Source organism: Cibotium barometz, chromosome 48 (genome assembly GCF_041138505.1).
Source record: "Cibotium barometz isolate CiBa-2024 chromosome 48, ASM4113850v1, whole genome shotgun sequence".
NCBI classification, from domain to species: Eukaryota; Viridiplantae; Streptophyta; class Polypodiopsida; order Cyatheales; family Cibotiaceae; genus Cibotium; species Cibotium barometz.
Window position 1 is genome coordinate 6315303 of NC_141093.1, and position 19349 is coordinate 6334651.

General features: G+C 48.5%; 1 protein-coding gene across 1 annotated transcript in view; it reads left to right on the plus strand.

Moving 5' to 3' along the window:
• The window catches only part of LOC147610750 (starch synthase 3, chloroplastic/amyloplastic-like), a 118200-nt gene that overhangs the window by 80675 nt on the left and 18176 nt on the right, over positions 1-19349 (plus strand). The window contains exons 13-14 of the mRNA XM_086785224.1: positions 9274-9405; positions 9544-9655. Coding sequence (XP_086641350.1) covers positions 9274-9405; positions 9544-9655 — 244 coding nt within the window. The remainder of the gene's footprint in view (positions 1-9273; positions 9406-9543; positions 9656-19349) is intronic.

The window sequence follows — 19349 nt, forward strand, 5'->3', positions numbered from 1 at the left end:
ATAGCGTTGGCTTTCTCAACATTTATGCCCCGAATGTGACTGCAGGTAGAGCTATCTTTTGGATCACTGTCCGACAAGCCCTGCCCCAGGCCAATTATTGGTGCATGGGCGGTGACTTCAACATGATAGAGGCAGCAGAGGACAGACTTGGAGGTGGCACGGCCACAATCTCAGGAGCGGAGTACTCTGCATGGGAGGAGATGATACTAATTCTTAGGGGACAGGAACCCTTGGCATCTTCCAGAGTTTGGGTGTAGCCCTGGGAGTCGTAGCTTCGCTCGATCAGATAGGTGGAGCACTGACCCCAATGTCTCTTGGTTGGATAGGTTTTATGTCGACGAGTGGGCTTGCAGCCGTGGAGGCATGGTTGGTATTCTTGGCAGGCACTACATTTTCAGATCATGCCCCAATTATTTTGTCCCTAGAGGACCCATGGAGGCATGACATACATGTGAGCTCCAGGATTCTAGATAGCCTCGTTCAGGACACCGAGATCTGTAGCCGGATCGAGCATATATGGGCACGAGTGGACTTATTCTCTGCCTCTACAGCGTGCACTTTGGATGATGGCCTTGGGGAGATCAGTATTTTCTTATAGGAGGCAGCCCATAGTAGATTGGAGGGATTTCGAGAGCAGGAGGGGAGTCTGAGGAGGGGCCTAGCCTCTTTACAATATCTTCAGGAGAGTTTCCTAGACAACCCGTGGATTGAGAGTCGGATCGTTGCCACCCGCACGGAGATTCGGTCCGTTGAGGTGAGGAGGGTGGAGTATAGATACCATGGCAGGGCTTCATTTTGTACTCAGGCCGGTGACATAGTTACTAGAGACTTCTTTGAGATAGCCGGCCCACAAAGGAGGAGAGACGGTATTCGCAGGCTGCGTGGTCAGGATGGAGCTATTATTTTTGATCCCCTGCATGTGCCGTCGCCACGGATTTCTTCCAATCTCTTCTCAGTGGTGTCCCATTATTCCCCCAGGTGATGGATGCGCGTGAGAGAGTCGGAGACATATGAGAGAGGTGGTTTCCCCCTCTCTTCGTTCTTTCTTATTGACACCCTTTCACTTTAGAGGAGCTGGCGGAGGCGGTGAAGGCATTACCCAAGGGCAAATGCTCGGGGGCGGATAGGCTTCCTGTTTCCTTCTTTCTTCACCATTGGGACCTCATGGAAGGTGACCTTCGCACTTCCTTCAATGAGATTATGCTCACAGGTGCCATCGCAGAGAGGCTTACAGAGGGCTTGATACATTTGATTCCCAAGGAGGATGGTGATTGTTGGAAACATGGATCCTCCCACTTCCTGGGAGGTCACCCATCCCAGTTGTGTTCTTGCGCAAGCGCAAGCGTGCTTAACTGAGGTGTTCTACAAATTGGTCTAGCCATCCAGACCCCAAAACCTTAAGGTGTTAGGTGATCTCTGGTAATCCAATTTGTAGAAACCTGAACTCGCCAAGATTCAAACCGAGTCTCACCGCGTGAGCTGGTTCTCTCTAGAAGTGTGGATTGCATCTCCAACACCCCCCCTCAAGCCACACTTTGGTTGCGGTCTTAGCTTCCAACATCATAACCTGGGCTCTGATACCCTGTTGGAAACATGGATCCTCCCACTTCCCGGGAGGTCACCCAGCCCAGTTGTGTTCCTGTGCAAGTGCGCTTAACTGAGGTGTTCCACAAGTTGGTCTAGCCATCCAGACCCCAAAACCTTAAGGTGCTAGGTGACCTCCGGTAATCCAATTTGTAGAAACCTCAACTTGCCAAGATTCAAACCCAGTCTCACCATGTGAGCTGGTTCTCTCTAGAAGTGTGGATTGCATCTCCAACAGTGATCGATTGGAGATCCGGCAGTGGAGATCCATCACCCTTCTAGGGACGGCCTATAAGATTTTGGCCAAGGCCATCAACAGGCGACTTAGCCTTCTCTCCCAGACTTGATCCATGACACTCAGAATGGTTTTGTTCAAGATTGGAGCATTCTGGACAACATCTTTACCTTTTGGGAGGTGACAACTTCGGCTAGGATGCGACATCAGGACTTCATTGTGCTACTCCTAGACTTTCAGAAAGCTTATTATAGGGTGGATTGTAGCATTCTGGAGGACACTATGAGCCGGAAGAGATTCCCCATGGAGTGGATTTGTGGAGTCTCAGGACTTTATTCAGCATCTTACAGCCACGTTCTCATTTAGGAGCCCAAGGCGATAGATTCCGCCTTTCCTGTTCGGTTCGAGAGGGCTATCCTCTAGCACCGTACCTCTTTCTATTTCTCGTCGAGGCCATGAGTAGTTTTCTCTCTGCCCAAGAGACCGGACTTCAGGGGTTGCGCCTTCCCCTCCGCACGCAGGAGGAGCTGCTTCACTTAGAGTTTGCAGACGGCATAGCAGTCTTCCTTGCTAGAGATGTTGGGAATCACTAGAGATTCGTGGAGGCGATAGAGATTTTCTGCCTTGCATCAGGAGGACAGATCAACTGGCATAAGTCGTGTGGTTTTTGGGTAGGCTCAGCACCCACCCCGACTTGGCAGTCAGTTGAGGCTTTCTAGTGGATCCTGTGGGGCACTCCAATTCGATACCTCAGTTGCAAGGTTGGCATTGATATCTCTCTTGAGCAGCAGCTCGCTCTGCATCTTCTGAGTATTCGGAAGAAGCTTTTATAGTGGAGCTCGGCAAGGCTATCCCTAGCAAGCAGAGTGGTGGTGGCGAACTAGGTACTGCTTGCCATCATGTGGTACATCACCTCGTGTTGGGACTTTTCTTGGGCTTGTATTGGCCAGGTACAACGTTTGATCCGGAACTTCTTGTGGGCCGGAAGTGATGGGAGGCTAGCCAGGGCCAAGGTGGCATGGAGGCTGATCACTCAACGAGGTAGTAGAGGGGGCCTTGGCCTCATCGATCGAGCTATACAGAGTCGTGCCCTAGTGGGCAAGTTGATTGTCAAAGGACTCCTACCCGGTGGTGAGCCTTGGAAGGATTTCCTCTTGGCCCGGATTTCAGCCCCCACTCCGAGCCTTGGAGGCCCTTGGCCGTGGAGCACTAGATGGATTTTCACAAAGATGCGAGCTGTGCGGCGTGGTTTTAGTCCTGCCTTTGGGGATAGATTCGCAGCTAGTCTACTTCGTACTTGGGATAATCTCAGGCCAGCCTTGAGACAGATTTTTCCAGTGGCCTCAGAGGAGTAGCTTTGGTAGCCTTTGATCTGGAACCCCTTGATCCGTTTACCTAGTGGCCACATGCCAGGGGCCTGACCGCACGTGTCCTGGGGTGCCTTGAGCATGGGAGCAGCCAGGTCTCTTGGAGAGGATTGCACACAGGCAGTTACCTCAGAAGGAGCAGGAGAGAGTTCTTACAGCTATCCGGGGTAGAAACAGGCTTAGCATCGACATCGGCTCAGCTATTCCTTAGGAGTGACTGACTCCTTTTCCAGACCCGACCCCCCTCGTGTGGCTAGGTACGTTAACTAGACACGATATCCTGGTGGCGGTCCATTGAGCAGATGAGGACAATGGTCTGCTCACTTTTTCTATTGGATTACATGGCAAATTAGAGAGATCAGAGCACCCCATGGACGATTTGAGAGGCTGCACCTTGCAGAGGGTGAGGGTGATTGGTTTTTGGGCACGGACGTGGCACATAGATGCAGCACCGTCCAAGGTGACTAGGGAGGGACTTTGGCGGTTATGGATTTGGGAGGGTACCTTTCACGCGGTTGCAGTGGGACCCTGGAGAGTGGACTTGCCATGATCCCACAGATCGGGTGGAGACTCTGGATGCCCCTTTCTTTGCATATACAGTGCGGCTTGGCCGCCGCAGGATCCAGATGCCAGAGATAGATGCCACACCGGCAGCAGCAGCGCACTGGCAGTAGCAGCGCACTGGCAGTCTAAGGGCCTATCACAGCGCTTCCTTTCAGATTTCTGGAAGAGGCTTTGGGACAGCTTTCGGCCGAGGAAGATCACTCTCTTCCTTTGCCTGACGGCACACAGGAGTTTGGCGGTTGGTATTTGGCTGGCATTCGGTGGTCGGTCAGCAGCTTGCCCGAGGTGCAACCACCCTAGGAGTAACGACGTTGCCTTTGGGATTGCCCGAAGGCTCAACATTTTTTTTTCCAGAAAGAGACTTCTTTTAAGTATGAGAAAAACATACAACAATCATAGCTATAAGCTGATTTGGCAGCGGATTCGCCGCATCTTCGCTATGGACAGGACATCCACCCAGATCATCACTTGGGATGCTGTTGCTTGGGCCACTGAGGCTAGAGTGGTCATGACTTACGAGGAAGATGGGAGAGGACTTGCCCTTTAGGTCTCTGACCATCGTATTGTAGTAGTACCAGTCACAACCCCACCGGCAGGTGTCTGGCGACCAGGCTCATGCCAGCGATGGGTGATTTGGAGTAGCATAGCAGCCTGGCACATCTGGCGTGCTAGATGTGGCGAGGCCATCAAGGGTACCCACACTCCGTCGGCTGAGACCATCAAGGAGCATATGGCTCGATATCATTCACTCTGTCCACGGTAAGTGGGGGAAGCTGTAGGGAGGTTCTGACCGCATGCGGAAGCGGCGGGAAGCCTTCTTGAGACTTTGGAGGCATGGCCCTTTCCTCACAGATAGAGGCGAGGACCCCATTTGGCATTACAGACCACCTAGACCACTTGTATGGTTGTCCCCGCCCCCGCCCCCGCGCACCCCCCCCCCCCTTCTCTGAGATAGCCTTCTCCTCACAGAGCGGCTAGCCGGAGGAGAAGCATCTCTTTCCCTTTGATCATTTGTCTGCCGCCCTATATGAGGTGAGGCTGTATTTAGCCCGTCGTGGTTGTACTTAGCCCTTTGCGGATTTTTTTCTTTAACTAATTGAAAGATATTTTTGTCAGAAAAAAAAATAGTGGTGCATTCAAACTGTAGTGGAACGGGGCAGGTGATCCATATGAAGCCCATGTCGTAGGAACCATTGTGTAACCATGTAATAGCAAACCCTGACCTGTCCCATTTCTGCTAGTTGCCCAGACGAATCCAATGCTATCAGAGGGATCTTGTCTCTTTCCAAGGTGCAGATATGGAAGACGGTTATCACTGTCTGGAAAAGAGCATCAAACCACCAAGGGGGCTGCTCCAAACTCTGCAAGAATAATGGAGTTGGGCAGTGAGGGCATAATCTGAATCATCCATGAAAATCTCATTACTTCCAATCTCTCTATCCTCTTCGGGTCATCCTCTTCAAGGTCTGGCCCCCAAAAGCAGACCCCATACATCACTGTGGGTGTCACAAGGGTATCGAAAAGCCAGCCCTTATTGCTAAGCTGCTTAAAGTGAACTTGGAAGCATTGTCGCACCAACCGAGCCAAAGCCGCATACCCTCTCATCAGCCAAGCTTGGACGGTTGGGCGCATAGTGAAATCGGGTCCAAAAAAGATGACTCCCAACAAGTATACATAAGATGAGACAATGTCCAGTTGATCCCTGCATATGTGAAGCCCAGCTTGGAAGCCACCAATGAGTGTGAGGTGTTGAAGATCATAACCTTGGTCTTTGTTGCTCACAAAAGGCCTGCAATGCCATTGAGTGTCTCTGTAACCCCTGTGTTGAATTTGAGATCAGCACTATGTTTGTCACGTGCACACACATGGACATGGCTAATCTTATGGCTATTCCTTGATTTGGCAGCAATTTTAGGGTAGTTCTAGGGCACTAGCAGGCTCTAACAAGCAAAGAAGCCAATATGGTTGAAAGACTGGTCGGGCAGTCATAAGCCACCCTTAACGGGAAGTCGCAGCATTAAATACAGTTGGTACTTGTCCTCTGCTGGCCGACAGCAGTTGGATATGTGTAGGGCTGTCTGTGAGCTATAAATAGCTAGGCAAGTCTTAGCCATTGATCAATTGATCCCAGTTGGGGTAGGTAAACCGTCAAACCGTAAGGCCACCAAACTGAATATCTAGGCTCATGTTGCACAAATATATGAGACAGCTAGCTGCTTGGCTGTACATGCTCATGTCACAAGGCTTTCTTGCATCATATATGCTCAATTTAAGCCCTGGTTTTATTGGGCTAGAAATAGGCCTTACAATCCTGAAAGCCAAACTTATGCAGGAGCTTGTGTATGTACTTGGATTAAAGCATTATAATGCCATCATGTGCTTGCACAAACTATATGCCCAAATAGTAGTGCAAGAGTCCCAGATCTGACATCTCAAATGAGGTCTTTAATTCAGCTTTGAAAGGTGAAATTGCATCCTCACTGCTCCCAGCCAGCATCATGTCATCCACATAAAATATGAGCACAAGAAAAACCCCATGATACCCTTTAACATAGAGGGTGCTCTCAAGGGACTATTTCTGAAACCCTAGCTGGCCAAATAAGAGTGTATCTTCTCATACCAAGGTTTGGGAGAATGTTTGAGACCATAAAAAGCCTACCAAAGCTTACATACTTTGCCTTCTTGGCGAGGCACCAATGGGTTGACTCACATAAAATTCTTCTTGCAAGTCCCCACTGAGAAAGGTCTTAATGTCCAACTGATGCATCCTCCATCCATGATGGGTAGCCAAAGCAACATGTGTGATAGTGGACAGCCATGAAGTAGGTGCAAAAGTCTCATCATAATCTATGCCCTTTTCCTGGGCATAGCCTTTGGCAACAAGTTTGGCCTTGTAACTGTCAATGGTATCATCAGACTTCTCTTCACTTTATAAACCCACTTTGTACTGATTGGCTTCTTGCCATGAGGCAAGTCCAATCCCATGTGCTATTTTTTTGGATAGCATTGATTTCGTGTTGCATGGCTTCTTGCCAGTGCTCATCCTCTTGAGCCTCCTCATAAGAGTATGGCTCATCTTTGTCATAAAGATTACTCATGCAGGCCACATCGGCATGTTCTCTATCATTTCTGGAAGTAGCCTATGTCTTGCTATGAAGAGGAGCTTCTGCAGAGTATGGACCAATCAACGAGGGACTATTTTAGCCTCTTCCAAAGCTGTCTGCTCTTCATGAACTGCTTCCTCTTTTGTTGGCTGTTGTTGGCACCCAGTTTAGAGCATAACCCAGCCTTCTGCTGCCCTCACGGAACCTACACACAGCTGCCTCCATGCTCATGACCTGAAGACTGCGGGTTCGAAGCCTACCCCCGCACGTAATGCTGTCAGCAGGTAAAAAGCAAACAAAGATTATCATATAATAATCCATGCTTAAGAATGGGAAACACATGCCTGGCTGCAAGCCTTACAGCCCATGCAAAGCGACCACATACTCCGTTCAAAACAGTCCTAAACTGTAGTGCTACCAAGAGAGAAGAAAAGTTTAGGGTTATAGTTGAAAAACACGGGTTTTCCCCGGAACAATTCCACCTACACGCATGCATACAAATCTCCCCGTTCTCCCCTTTCTCTCAGAATCCACATGAACCTTACCCTACCAGCAAAACCTAAAAAAGCACCTACTTCTTGCAGATTCAAACTGCAGATATGGTGATTGAGAGATACGTGGCTCAGGCAACCTTGATAAAGGCAGGACGACATGGAAACCTTGCTGTTCCGCACCTCCGCGATTAGGCTTGCTCTGACACCAACTTTGAGGGACTCCTCCCAAGGATCACCTAAAACACAGGCACAAACAAGATTAGAGAAATCAAATAAAAGGGGTGTAGGCAAGCTCACTACCCAACCATACGTTCGCATCCGCAAACCTCCGCAGATCCGCATCCGCAAACCTGCGCAGATCTAGGTGTGCTATTAGGGAAGTAACCCTAAAAATACAAAAATCCTTAAACATAGCAAAAAACCCAAAACATGCCAGAAAACCTAAACTGCAAAAACCCTAAGAATGGGGCAAAAACCTAAAACGATCTGATTCCCTAATTTTTGATTTTTTTGGCTATAAACCCTAAAATGCCATTAGTGATTGCATAAGCCTACTGGAAGCTGGGGGAATGTGCTGTGATACCAAATGTTGGATTATGTTCATGTGAGAGAATGTGCAGGTGAAGAATGGAAGAAGCACAAGTGAAGGTCAACCACACATATCTCTTGATAAGATAAAAGTACAACTTACATAAAAGAAAGGGGCCATATGTGTATAGCGCTAACTAGCACCCAGATTAAAAGATATCATGACACGTGGTATGTCATAGTCCTGTTATAAACTGCAAACCATAGTCTATACGTGACACTTATTGCAATCCTAGGGAAAATGTCACCTAACTAATATCAATGCCTAACACACACTTCAAGTAAGGTATCTGTCACAGTCATGACCATAGGTGGATCTGGTCTTGTTTTAGATCCAATCGTTGAACATGGACCAGAGTGAAGCTTGGATGATGCAATTATCAATGGAGTGGTGAAGTTAAGATTTTGACCACCTATTTCAAAATAAGCAGGAGGAAATGCCACATTCATCAAGCCTCAGATGCATGTGGCATGCCTAGTTAGGTGCTCTCCAAGGCATGTAAGGTGGGTTACATGCCATTGTGAGGCCTATTGTAAAAATGGATGGGGGGATTGAGTGCACAATCAGACATAAATGCACTAGGGTAATGTAGGTACATGCCTCTGATGAGATTGCAGTACCTCAAGGCATGGGCCTGTGAGAATGACAAGACAATTGGGAACAACAAGAGCAGATAACACAGATGGAGCAGGTTCTACATCATTTTTGGGGAAGGGGGCTCATAATTATGGTTTTTTTTCTGTTCAGCTGGACGACAAGCTGACCAGGTGTTCGGAGGGAGAGGGGGTGTAGGTATCAATGTAAGAGTGCCTCATTTGCCATTCATCTCCACTCCATCTCTTAATCAGCAGCTACCTGGTTCCCAGAACCTGTCCAAGCTAGCAGCAAAGTGTGAAGTTCTTTAGAGCCTCAATACAGAAAAGAGTACCTGCAAAATTGAAGGAAAAGATACGGTTTCTGCTCAGTTTTTGGCCTGATGTGCGTAGAGACACAGTGAAGTATCTGCTTTAGTTATCAACCAAGCTCTGCTTCATTGTCATAGAAAATTCTCAGCAAAGGGGGAGAGGGGGTGCGGAGACATTGGGACCTAGTGCCTGTGGTGTGTGCATGAATCTTCACATGTTCAGATATCCAAAATTTACAAGTCACAATAACTAGATCCAAAAAGCTCTTTTTAATTTCTGAATTGGAGGTAAATATGGATAGTTACCACTTGTTTGTAAGGTTTTACCTTCAAATTTCCAGCATGTTTGGTAGGCAGGTTAGTGTAGCACTGAGAGCTAATTAAAAAAAACTGGACATGTGTTCTTTCTTGACGTTTTCTAGTAGATTTCAGGTGGTTTTACTTGGTTCTGCTCCTGACCCACGGATACAAAATGACTTCATCAACTTGGCTAATCAGCTACATAATTCTCGAGGTGAAATGGCAAGACTGTGCTTACACTACGACGAACCTTTATCTCACTTGGTAAGCTTCTCATAAGGATTTATAACACTGAAGATAGTAGAGAAGTCAGTGCAGCTTAAACCTAAACTAGTTGAAAGTTTCATTACCATTAATGGCCATGCTAACCCATTATATTTTTATCAATGGCTATGGGGACAGATATATGCAGGGGCTGATTTCATACTGATACCATCAATGTTTGAACCATGTGGACTAACACAGTTGATTGCAATGCGTTATGGAGCCATTCCTATTGTGCGAAGGACGGGAGGTAGTTTTTTTTTTTTTTTGGTTGTTGGTTGCAAAAAGGAGACTTCTATTAAGTATAAATAAACCTTACAAAATCGTGGCTGGAAGCCGAAACAAAACAAAACCTCATCCCAAAATGTAGGGTAATCTCAACCAATATGGGACACAAAGGTGCTAAGAGAGTCTTGTGGGGGTCGTTGGAGAAAAAGATCCCTTGATCCCACTCCCTCATGAAAACAGTGCGCTTTGCATGCGTAAATCTGGAAGGTCCCTTTATACGAGCCCATGTGGCCAAAAGAGGTGAATAATATCTCCCCATATAGTACAAATACAGACAGTGTCGTATATCTGAGTGCCCTCAGTAGCTTTTGTGCATCTGGCCCTCCAAATGTGCCAAGCTGTGATACTGGTAATGCGCTCCCAAGTAGTATCAATCCTCTGCAGAGGTGGTCTATACTGGGTATGACGAATATCTTGTAGCGTGCAGCTTTGGGCAAAACCTCTGCATATCATCATGGAAGATCCCACTGGATAGATACCCCCGGCTCGCCCTAGAATCCTTGAAACAGCTGGCACTAGATGGAGACATGCAGTGTTGCACAAGTGAGTAGTTGGTTCGGTATACTTGGCATGCAGATGGGGGCACTCCCCCGTTTCAGTACAACAAAGAGGTCCCCTCCTTTGCTCTCAATCGCACAGTGCTGAACAGGGTCATCAGGAATGACATTGTGAGACTGGATACTCAAAGGACCTCGCGTTCACCCGCAGTTCAGCCCCTGGGGATGAAGATGGCCTTCTACAAAGATCATCTTCTTCGCTTGTTGACAGAGGACACTTTCATCATACGCCTGCACTACATGGAAACACATCTATCATTTGGGGTGCGATGTGCGATTGGACAGATCGGCACCTCATCCCATCAGTTGAGAGTGGAGATAGCCAGATATGGGCCGGGGGCAGTTGCACCAGAGGATAGGATATGCTAGCTTTGTCATATAGAGGCTGAGACAGAGCCCACTATATATGCCATTGCCCGGTATACTATGAGACTAGGGGGAGATTCCACTACCTCTTCTGAGAGGAATGGACCAATTTGCAGGATCATGGATTTCCCAGACCAAAGATGCCTAGGGCTTTTCCTTCTTGAGCTCCGCAGACATAGGAAGTCCTTATTGCGGCCCAGACCAGCTGCACCCGCTTGAGGACCAGCACACAGAGCTCTCAGTGACTTCCTCTAGACTCTAGAGCCCCGAGAGGAGATCCACCCACTACACTCAACCTCCAAGTTGATGCAGGAGCTCAGCGGAGAGAAGTGACACTAGACAGAGCCATCGAGCTATGTAGAGCTCGATGCCCCCGACCCCGTGGCCCCGCCGGTTGAGCTTTACTACATTGGGTACCATGATGCAATGCCCTATGCGGGATATTTTAGGGTGATGTGAGAGCTTGACGCTCTTTGTATTGGGATTATTGGCATATATGCTATGAGTAGTGCCACATGTGAACATGGGCTAACCAAGGGCACTTTTCTCCCTTTGGGTTTTTCCCCTTGGATATTAGGTGTGAAAGGACACATTTGATATTGTAGAGTCAACCCCCAAGCTCCACACATTGTATGCTATCTTCTTTGTGTGAGCATCAATTACCATCTCTCTTTTGAGTGTGTTTGTTGTTGTACTTCTCTGTCTAACCTAACAGTGGTATCAAAGCAGGGTTCCCCCTTCTGCACGCCTGTTTGCGGAGTTCCATCGCCGGCTGCACTTCCCTCGACTTTGCAGCTTCCGTTGACTGCCTGGCTGTCCGTCCATTGCCTGTAGATTTCCGTCTCCACTCCCTGCCGCCTGTGCTCTGCCCGCCTGTCGTTTCACCACCCGATTCAGCCACTAGCTCAAGCAGCATTGGTGCCGAGGGCTCCACCGCCGCCCAGCCCAGCCTATTCGTTAGCAGTTCTTGCGTGCGCCGCCTCATTGACGCTTCCTGCAGCTGCCCCCTCATTAACGTCTCTAAGAGGCCATGATGGCCTATGAGACCAAAACTGAGAGTACATCTAAAGTTTATGTCTCATCAAAGAGAACAACCAAATGAAACTGAAAATTACAATAAACTAACTATCTTTTTTTATAAGAACTATAAGTAAGACTCCTAGATGACACTGAGTAGAAAATACTGGAAAATGTATATCAAGTAGATCCATGTGTGTTGATCAGTCGAAGTGTTGCCCTCTCCTCAATTCAAATATCACCGCCATGGGGCTGTCTAGAATGGAGAGGTCGTAGAAGTGAGGTAGGCGCCTCCGATGTCAAGCAATAATGGCTTTGATTTGGCGATGGTGAGGATGGCGTGGTTGGGATGCTGGTGGGCATGGCCGACAAGCACAACATAAGACGACTGCTCTATCAATGGTGACTCCTTGGGAGCATGGCTGGTTTCCTGATGTCTTGGTGTCCCGATGCTGGTGCTGGTGCTGAAGAAATTTGTCAGGATTCTCTGTCTAGGTACATCATGGCTCGGTCTCCTGTCCGCCAAGAGGGTCTCTCTGCTCCCAGTGAAGGGGGGGTGGGGGCTGTCCTGGTGCATCATATAGCTCTCTAGCATAAGCATGCCATGCCTCAGGTGCAGTAATTGGAGTACCAGGCTGGTTCTCCTGAAACATTTTCCATGCCCTCTTGCTGACCTTCCCCGGGAAGAGTTGGTAGATCACTTAGTCAGGTAGGCTCGTTTCTTCGTCCGCACAAGGTGCCGAAAGATCATCCTGGCTTGTCTATGTGTGTGAGTCCCAATGGCAATCTCATGTTGTAGCTGTGCCCATGTCTCACGACACTCATCATCATACCAACTCTTCTGTGGGGCGGGGGGGTGGAAGGGATCATAGTGCAGGGAAACACATATGAGGCGGATGCATGTAGTACGCTTGCCAATCCTCTTGTAATCTCATCCAGAGGGTTGTGTGGGTCTAAAGCAAACAAGCCATTAGATACTGCAGCTCGGTAGTAAACTGATATCTCGGGTACCTAGGTAGATGAATGGCTGGCCCAACTCTCTGGGATCTACCTACTAGTGTGAAGCTCAGGTATGCATGATCGGCTGCTATGCCAATGGGCCAAGTGGAAATCGTGAAATCCCGCACATTTGGTATCAATGAAGGAGATCCCGTCAAGTAGTCCACTGTGCTTGCTCCCCCTTTAGAGTTCCAGCATGTGAGAGCATCTGATCCCTGCCATCTCGATAGGCCATTGTATATGACCAACCCATGTGCACTCCCGAGTGTGAGAGAATGCGTGCCATAATCTGTAATCTCCCCCTCATCATGTGCTGATCTCTGCAACGCTACATCCTCTGCCGTGATCTCCCGGTACATAGCCTCATGAGTATCATACAACTTTGTCTGCTCTCTGCCTGTACGTGCATTAAAGTCTCCCAATAGAAGTATGTCTCCCATGTTGGCAAACCTCATGATATCATGATATAGTGGCATATATGGCGACTCTCCTGATGGTGCAAACATGGAGTTGGGTGGGAGAAAGTAGCATACCGCCACATATAGCGCGCGGAGCCCCTCTGTGCATACTTGGACCCGCGTGTACCTCACATCTGCATCTCTATGTAGCACATGTATTTTGTCACGAAGCTCCTCCTTGAAAAGTACTTCCACTCCTATAGATCCTCTGGTACCTCCGACCCTTCATGGCTAAGGGTGGAACACTGATTCCCATCTATAGTCCTGCACGTTAGGAGGCCTCTTGTTTGTGCACTGATGGGTCTCCATATACATAGCCTGCATCTGTTCTAAGGGCTCCATTGCAATTCCACACCGTGAATTGCAAGGTCTCATATGCCGCGCACTGTCAGGTGGGCCTCCTATCCGTAATGATGACTCGGCCATCTCTGTATACCACCCATTTCCCCTCTTTCCTTGCCTAAAGCACATGCGGCCAGTGTCCCTATGGGTCTATTATACCAATTTTATACAATGCTATCCATGGTATGTCTCTCATGGAAAAGGAAAACAAATCAAGTACAACGAATATAACTCTTGGAAAGTAGAGGCTGACACAATGATCACCATGTGGGAGTACATGGTTTATATAAGCACTACTACAAAAGAATCTCATCATGGAGTGCCTAAGAAGATGAAGCATCAGGGGCACATTATCCTTCAGTAGAGGGTACACATCTCCCAAGTATTTCGAGCATGGGGCTATTGAGTATGGCTGAGAGATCCTCTTCTGTCACGGTACTTGAGAAGGTGGTGTGGTGGTGGTGGAGCATGTCTTGGATCTCAAGGTGATGGGAGGATCGTGGTTGGCATCCCGTGGGCTAGGGACGTCGGGTACGTCAAAGTGCGCAAGTTTGGTCGGTAGTGACTCATCGAGGATGGGGGAGAGCTGAGGTATCTTGTGGTGGATCCATGGGGTCCACTATACCGGTATCCTCTTCGTGGGCCCAAAAGAAACTGGTGATGGTCGGCTGGCGAGGAAGGAGGGGTGGTGAATGTGGCCAACACTCTCTTAGGAGCGTACCTCTGTCTTTGCAGAGCTCCAGTAGGAAGAGTCTCCGAAAGCATTGGTGTGGGAAGTCCATGATTCTGGATAATGGGCCAAAACCCTCACAGAAGAGACAGTGGTACCTCCCACAGATCTCATAGTACACTGGGCACTGATAGGTATAGTGCTCATATTTCTCGACCCTTGCGTGGCATAATCTGCAAATCCTCTCCTCTTGAGGTCTTTGTATGAGCTCTCCATCTCTGAATACGTACTTTGCCTATCCTGTCTCCACCTGTAGGTGGTGAGAGGATATGCGTAGCCAATGTCACAGGAAACGGCCGTTTCAATCCCTAGAAACGCGATTTTCCGTTTAAGGACCTCATCCGTTTCCATGGCCGTTTTTCATTTCCCAAGTGATACTGTCATAGGAAATGACCGTTTCCACCCCTAAAAACTAATTTCCCCATTTCCTTTCCCGTTTCTCGTTTTTGGTGACTATGCCCATAGCTGGCCAATCGCGATCCGCATGGCATGTGACATGTGAATACCCAGGTAGCCTGGCTGTTGGATGAAGCCATCTACTGTGAGCTTGAGGAAATTGTAGAAGTGCATCTTCGGTGGGAGCTCCGAAGGTGCAATCCATGTGCTGTGTATTTGGAGGCTAAGGAGGTCGAACCGGATAATCCTGTTGACGTCCCCATGGGAGATCCGGAGGAAAGTTGAGTCCAAACTGTACTGAAGAGGAGGAAGGTGGTCCATTTGGAGCACGTGTCTTGAAAACCACGTGGAAACTCGGGCATACCATGCTCCAGTGTCACCCTCCGGTCGTGAGGACTCCAGGGCAAGCCTAAGGTATCTGTGGGGACTCATCGTGCTCATGCAGTGGAGGTAGGTGTCTGTTTGAAAAGTGTGCCCACCACCAACAACAGGGCTGCTGCAAACTCTACGTGAATGATCGCATGTGGGACCGGTGGTTTGCAGTGAATCATGCGAGAGAACATCATGACCTGGGGCCTCTCCACATGCTGCCAATCTTGCTCTGATAGATCTGGTCCCTAGAAAGGTGCTCTATATATCAAGGCTGGTGTGACAAGGGTGTCGAAGAGCCAACCCTTTGTCGTGGTGTCACCATTTTGGGCATCTCTAGAATTCATGTGTGTGGAAGGCCTTTGGATGCCCAAAAGATCAAGAATGTACAAGCTTTGGGAATGGGGGATTATCGAGTACAAAGGACCAAGTGTTCGTAGCACGGTCCAAGCACTCCAAACGGTTTCATCATTTGGGATATTTTTAGAGCTGAAAATTGTGGAATTTGTGGCCTTGGATTTGGGACATGTGGTAGATTTGAGGATAAAAGTGAGACAAGTGTCCTCACACTTGTCAATTCAGCTCTACACATGGCATTGTATCATTTTCTTGCATATTTGAATATGAGAGAGTTATCTCTTGGGTGAGTTTGAGCTTCAAGCAGGTTTTTGGAGGCTGAAAACTCTGATTTTTCACCATTTCTCTTCATTTGTAAGCCCACCATAGCCATATCCAGCTTGGACTATACACCATCTTGCATGCCCCAAATGGCTGAATTTCAGCAAAACAGTCCTAAAGCTTACTGAAATTTCTGGTTTTATGCAATATACAGGCTGTTTTTCAGGTTTTGGCGCTCATGGATGCGAAACACAGGTTGTTATACTGCTCATGGATGAGCCACATGTGTTGGTTTACAGGTTTATGAGCTCATGAATGAGCCACATGGGCTGGTTTACAGGTTTATGTGCTCGTGGAAGAACCATATGGGCTGTCATACAAGTTTATGCGCGTATGGAAGAGCCATGTGGGCTGTTATACATGTTTGTGCGCCTATGGAAGGACATGTTGGATAGCCATATTGGATGAAGGACAGGTTTATGATTGTATTTGGATAATCCGGCATCTCCCATGGGGAGAGTAAGGCTCTCAAAGCTTGTACATGTTATATTTTTCCTTGGATAATGAAATACTCCAAGGGGAGGGGTCAGCCCATTCTGGCCTCTATGTGGTGTCGGTTGTGCAACTTTTATTTTCAGCTTTGTGGATTGTTTAAGGGCTGTGATTAAATGCTGAAATGTTTAATTGTGCTCATGGCCAAAGCGATGCACACCCACTCCTGCGCTTCCCGGGCGAGTTACACTTGGGTTCTTGGAAATGGGCCTGGATGCAGTGTCGCTAAAGGAGAGGGCCAAAGCTGCATATCCCCGTGTCACTCTAGTGTGTGCTATTGTGGACATGATAAGGCGGGGGCCACTAAAAGTAGCTCCGAGGTACACATGGTGGGACAATCTGCACAGGGCTCTCCTTTATGTGAAGCTCAATCTGGATGTGTAGAGGTGGGAGGTGGAAAACCATACATGACCTTCGTTTTACCAAGGTTACTAGAGAGATCTCGTTGTGTAGAGAAAACTTGCAGAGCATATAGGTTTCACTGAAGCCCCTCAGTTGAATCTGATACGAGCATAGTGTCATCTGTGTAGAGGTGAGGGTAGAGTAGATTCTCCAAAAGGCTACCTGTCCTTGGACCTTACATCCTTGTCTCTTTGCAAAGGAATTGAGCTCTGTCTCTAGCACCGATCCATAGAGCTTGGCCACCGTGTGGCCAATCATGATGGTCTTGTAGTTATGGGGGTCAAGTGGATCTCCGACTTTGAGGATGGGGGTGATGGTGTTAGTGGACCAAGAAGGTGGGAATCCCTCACAGATGGCTCTATTGAACATGTAGACTAGTAAGAGCGCAAGTGTGTCATTGGCATGGCAGATGTACTCGGCAGTGAACCCGTCATGGTCCAGTGCTCGCCCATTACGGAGTCCATGAATGGCCGTGAGTAGCATGCCAAGTGTGAAGACAGTGGAGGTGGTGGGGTGGGGGCTGGTTGGGGATGTCGTAGAGAGAGTGTGTGCATATGAGTACCATGTGTCTGGGCGTGGGGGGTGCTCATAGAGTTGTCTCCAAGCATCCTTGCAGTTAGGCCCTAGGAAGAGTCGATATAATTTATCCTCTTTCGGGGCATAGGACTCTTGTTTCTTGTGTTTGGTACATCTGGAAATCCATTGTGCCAAGTGTCTCAAGATTTTCCCACGCATACCTCATGCTCCTCATGCTTGAGATGGGAGCAAGTGGCCTAGCATTCGTCATCATACCAATCATTTTGGGGCATGGTGCCGCAATGTAACTTGGCAGAGGAGCAGGGTGTGCATATGAAGGAGGTGGTGGCAGATGTGTGAAGGATGGTGGTGACCTACGATGTGAGGGTGGGAAGAGGGTCACATCCTGGAGGTGGCGCTAAATGTGGTCCAAGTAAACACCATCAAGCTCGTGAGCAAAATGGACCTAGGTGTATTGGGGGGTGGGGGGTTCTAGTGGGTGGGTGGGTAGTGTGCACACGAGGGTGAAGGGGAGGTAGGTGTGGTTGGCATCGATTGGGGGTGGCGGGGTGGAGATGTCAAGGATGAGGTGTGCCAAAGCCGGAGATCCCAATAGGTAATCCAGAGTGCTAGAGCTGACTTGGTATGGAAAGCAGGTGAAGGTGCCTTAGGAGGGCCAACGGGGCATATTGTTATAGATAACGAGATTGTGAACAGCTTCTAGCTCTAGGAGGTATCTACCAGATGTTGTCACCTCCCTGTCATGTGATGATCTCATGAGGCCCGTGTCATTGATGTCCAACTCCGCCGGTCTGATGGGGTGATCCAAATCAAGTAGGGGAGCCTGGCGGCTCCGGGCCTGGCATTGAAGTCACCCAATAAGAGGACTTCACCCAGGCAAGAGAACTCTTTGATATCACTGTAGAGTGGTAGCAAAGGTGACTGGCCATGCTGCCCAACATAAGTGGAGTGGCTTGGTGGGAAATAGCATAGTGCAATATAGATAGCTCTCTCTCCAAACAGCTGTAGCCACACCCATAGGTACCGTGCCTCGTTGTCCTTCTGGACGATGTTAAGAATTGGGCTGAGGTGTGATCTATAGAGGACTGCAACGCCTCCCGAAGCCTCATACCTGTCTCTCGGCGAGTGGACTAGTTTCATGCTTCTTCCTCAGGAGGCTCAAGAAAGGTGCCTCTCTGAGATCCAAGGCAGAGAGCACCCCCCCCCCCCCCGCCCCCCCTTCCCCAGCTGGCGCCGAGGTCATAGGTAGCCCTTGTACAAATCTTGGAGACTTTGGCTTTGGCAGGGCCGACCTTTGACATGGATTCAATGGGACCTTGGCGAGTGGGAGTGGACTCACCCCTTAAGCCCAAAGAGCCCTACCACACTTTTTTTTCAGTACTCGGCGAGGCTAGCCCGCCGCTACATCCAGATGCATGAGATCGAGTGTACTCTCGCTTTAGTAGACCACTGGTCCTTCGTGGACATCTCACGTAGCTTCCTCAGAGAAAACTGGAAGGACACTCTTTTCCTGTGGTAGGTAGCTTACAGGAGTTTGACACTTGGCACATGGATGACCATTAGTGGTGGTTGTGCATAGTGTGTGAGGTGTAGCCACCTGCAAGAGTTGCAGCGTCGTTGCCTTTGGGATTGCCCCAAAGCACAACAGGTGTGGTTGAGGATTCTTTGGCTATTTACCTCTCCTGCATCATCACTTAGGGGGCAGATCCTTGGCTGATAAGAGTCAAGATCCAACTTCCACTATGAGGAGACTGCTGATGGTCAGGCTCTGAGGCTCACCCTCTGTAGGATAGTGCCTATCCCCATCATCAACAGCATTGTGGCATGGCACATTTGGTGGGCACGATGCAACGAATCCATTTAGGGCACCCTCACAACCCCCACATTTGGTGGACACGATGTGGGGCCGTGAAGGTGACGGGCGAACGGTGCTAGTGGGAGTTGGTGCAAAGCCAAAAGGTATGATACGGTACGGTACGATAAAATACGGTACTAATTGGTACCTTAAAATTTTTTGAGTTACGGTACGATATTAGTACGTTTTTTTTTATAAAAATACTTCCTAAACTTAAAAATTGTAGACAAGAAGTTACAAAATAGTAGAACCATGGACATAATGTCATCATGCCATTAGAGTACAAAATTGCTACAAAAGGATAGGCCAAAAACTCATGGCATGGGCGACCGCCAACATGCGTACATACATGATACTACATACTACAATACATCATCGATGGGCTAGAAGGAGATAGATGCCCAATGCCTAGAGAGCTATAACATGTCAAAAGTCTACATCATCACCAACATCTGCAT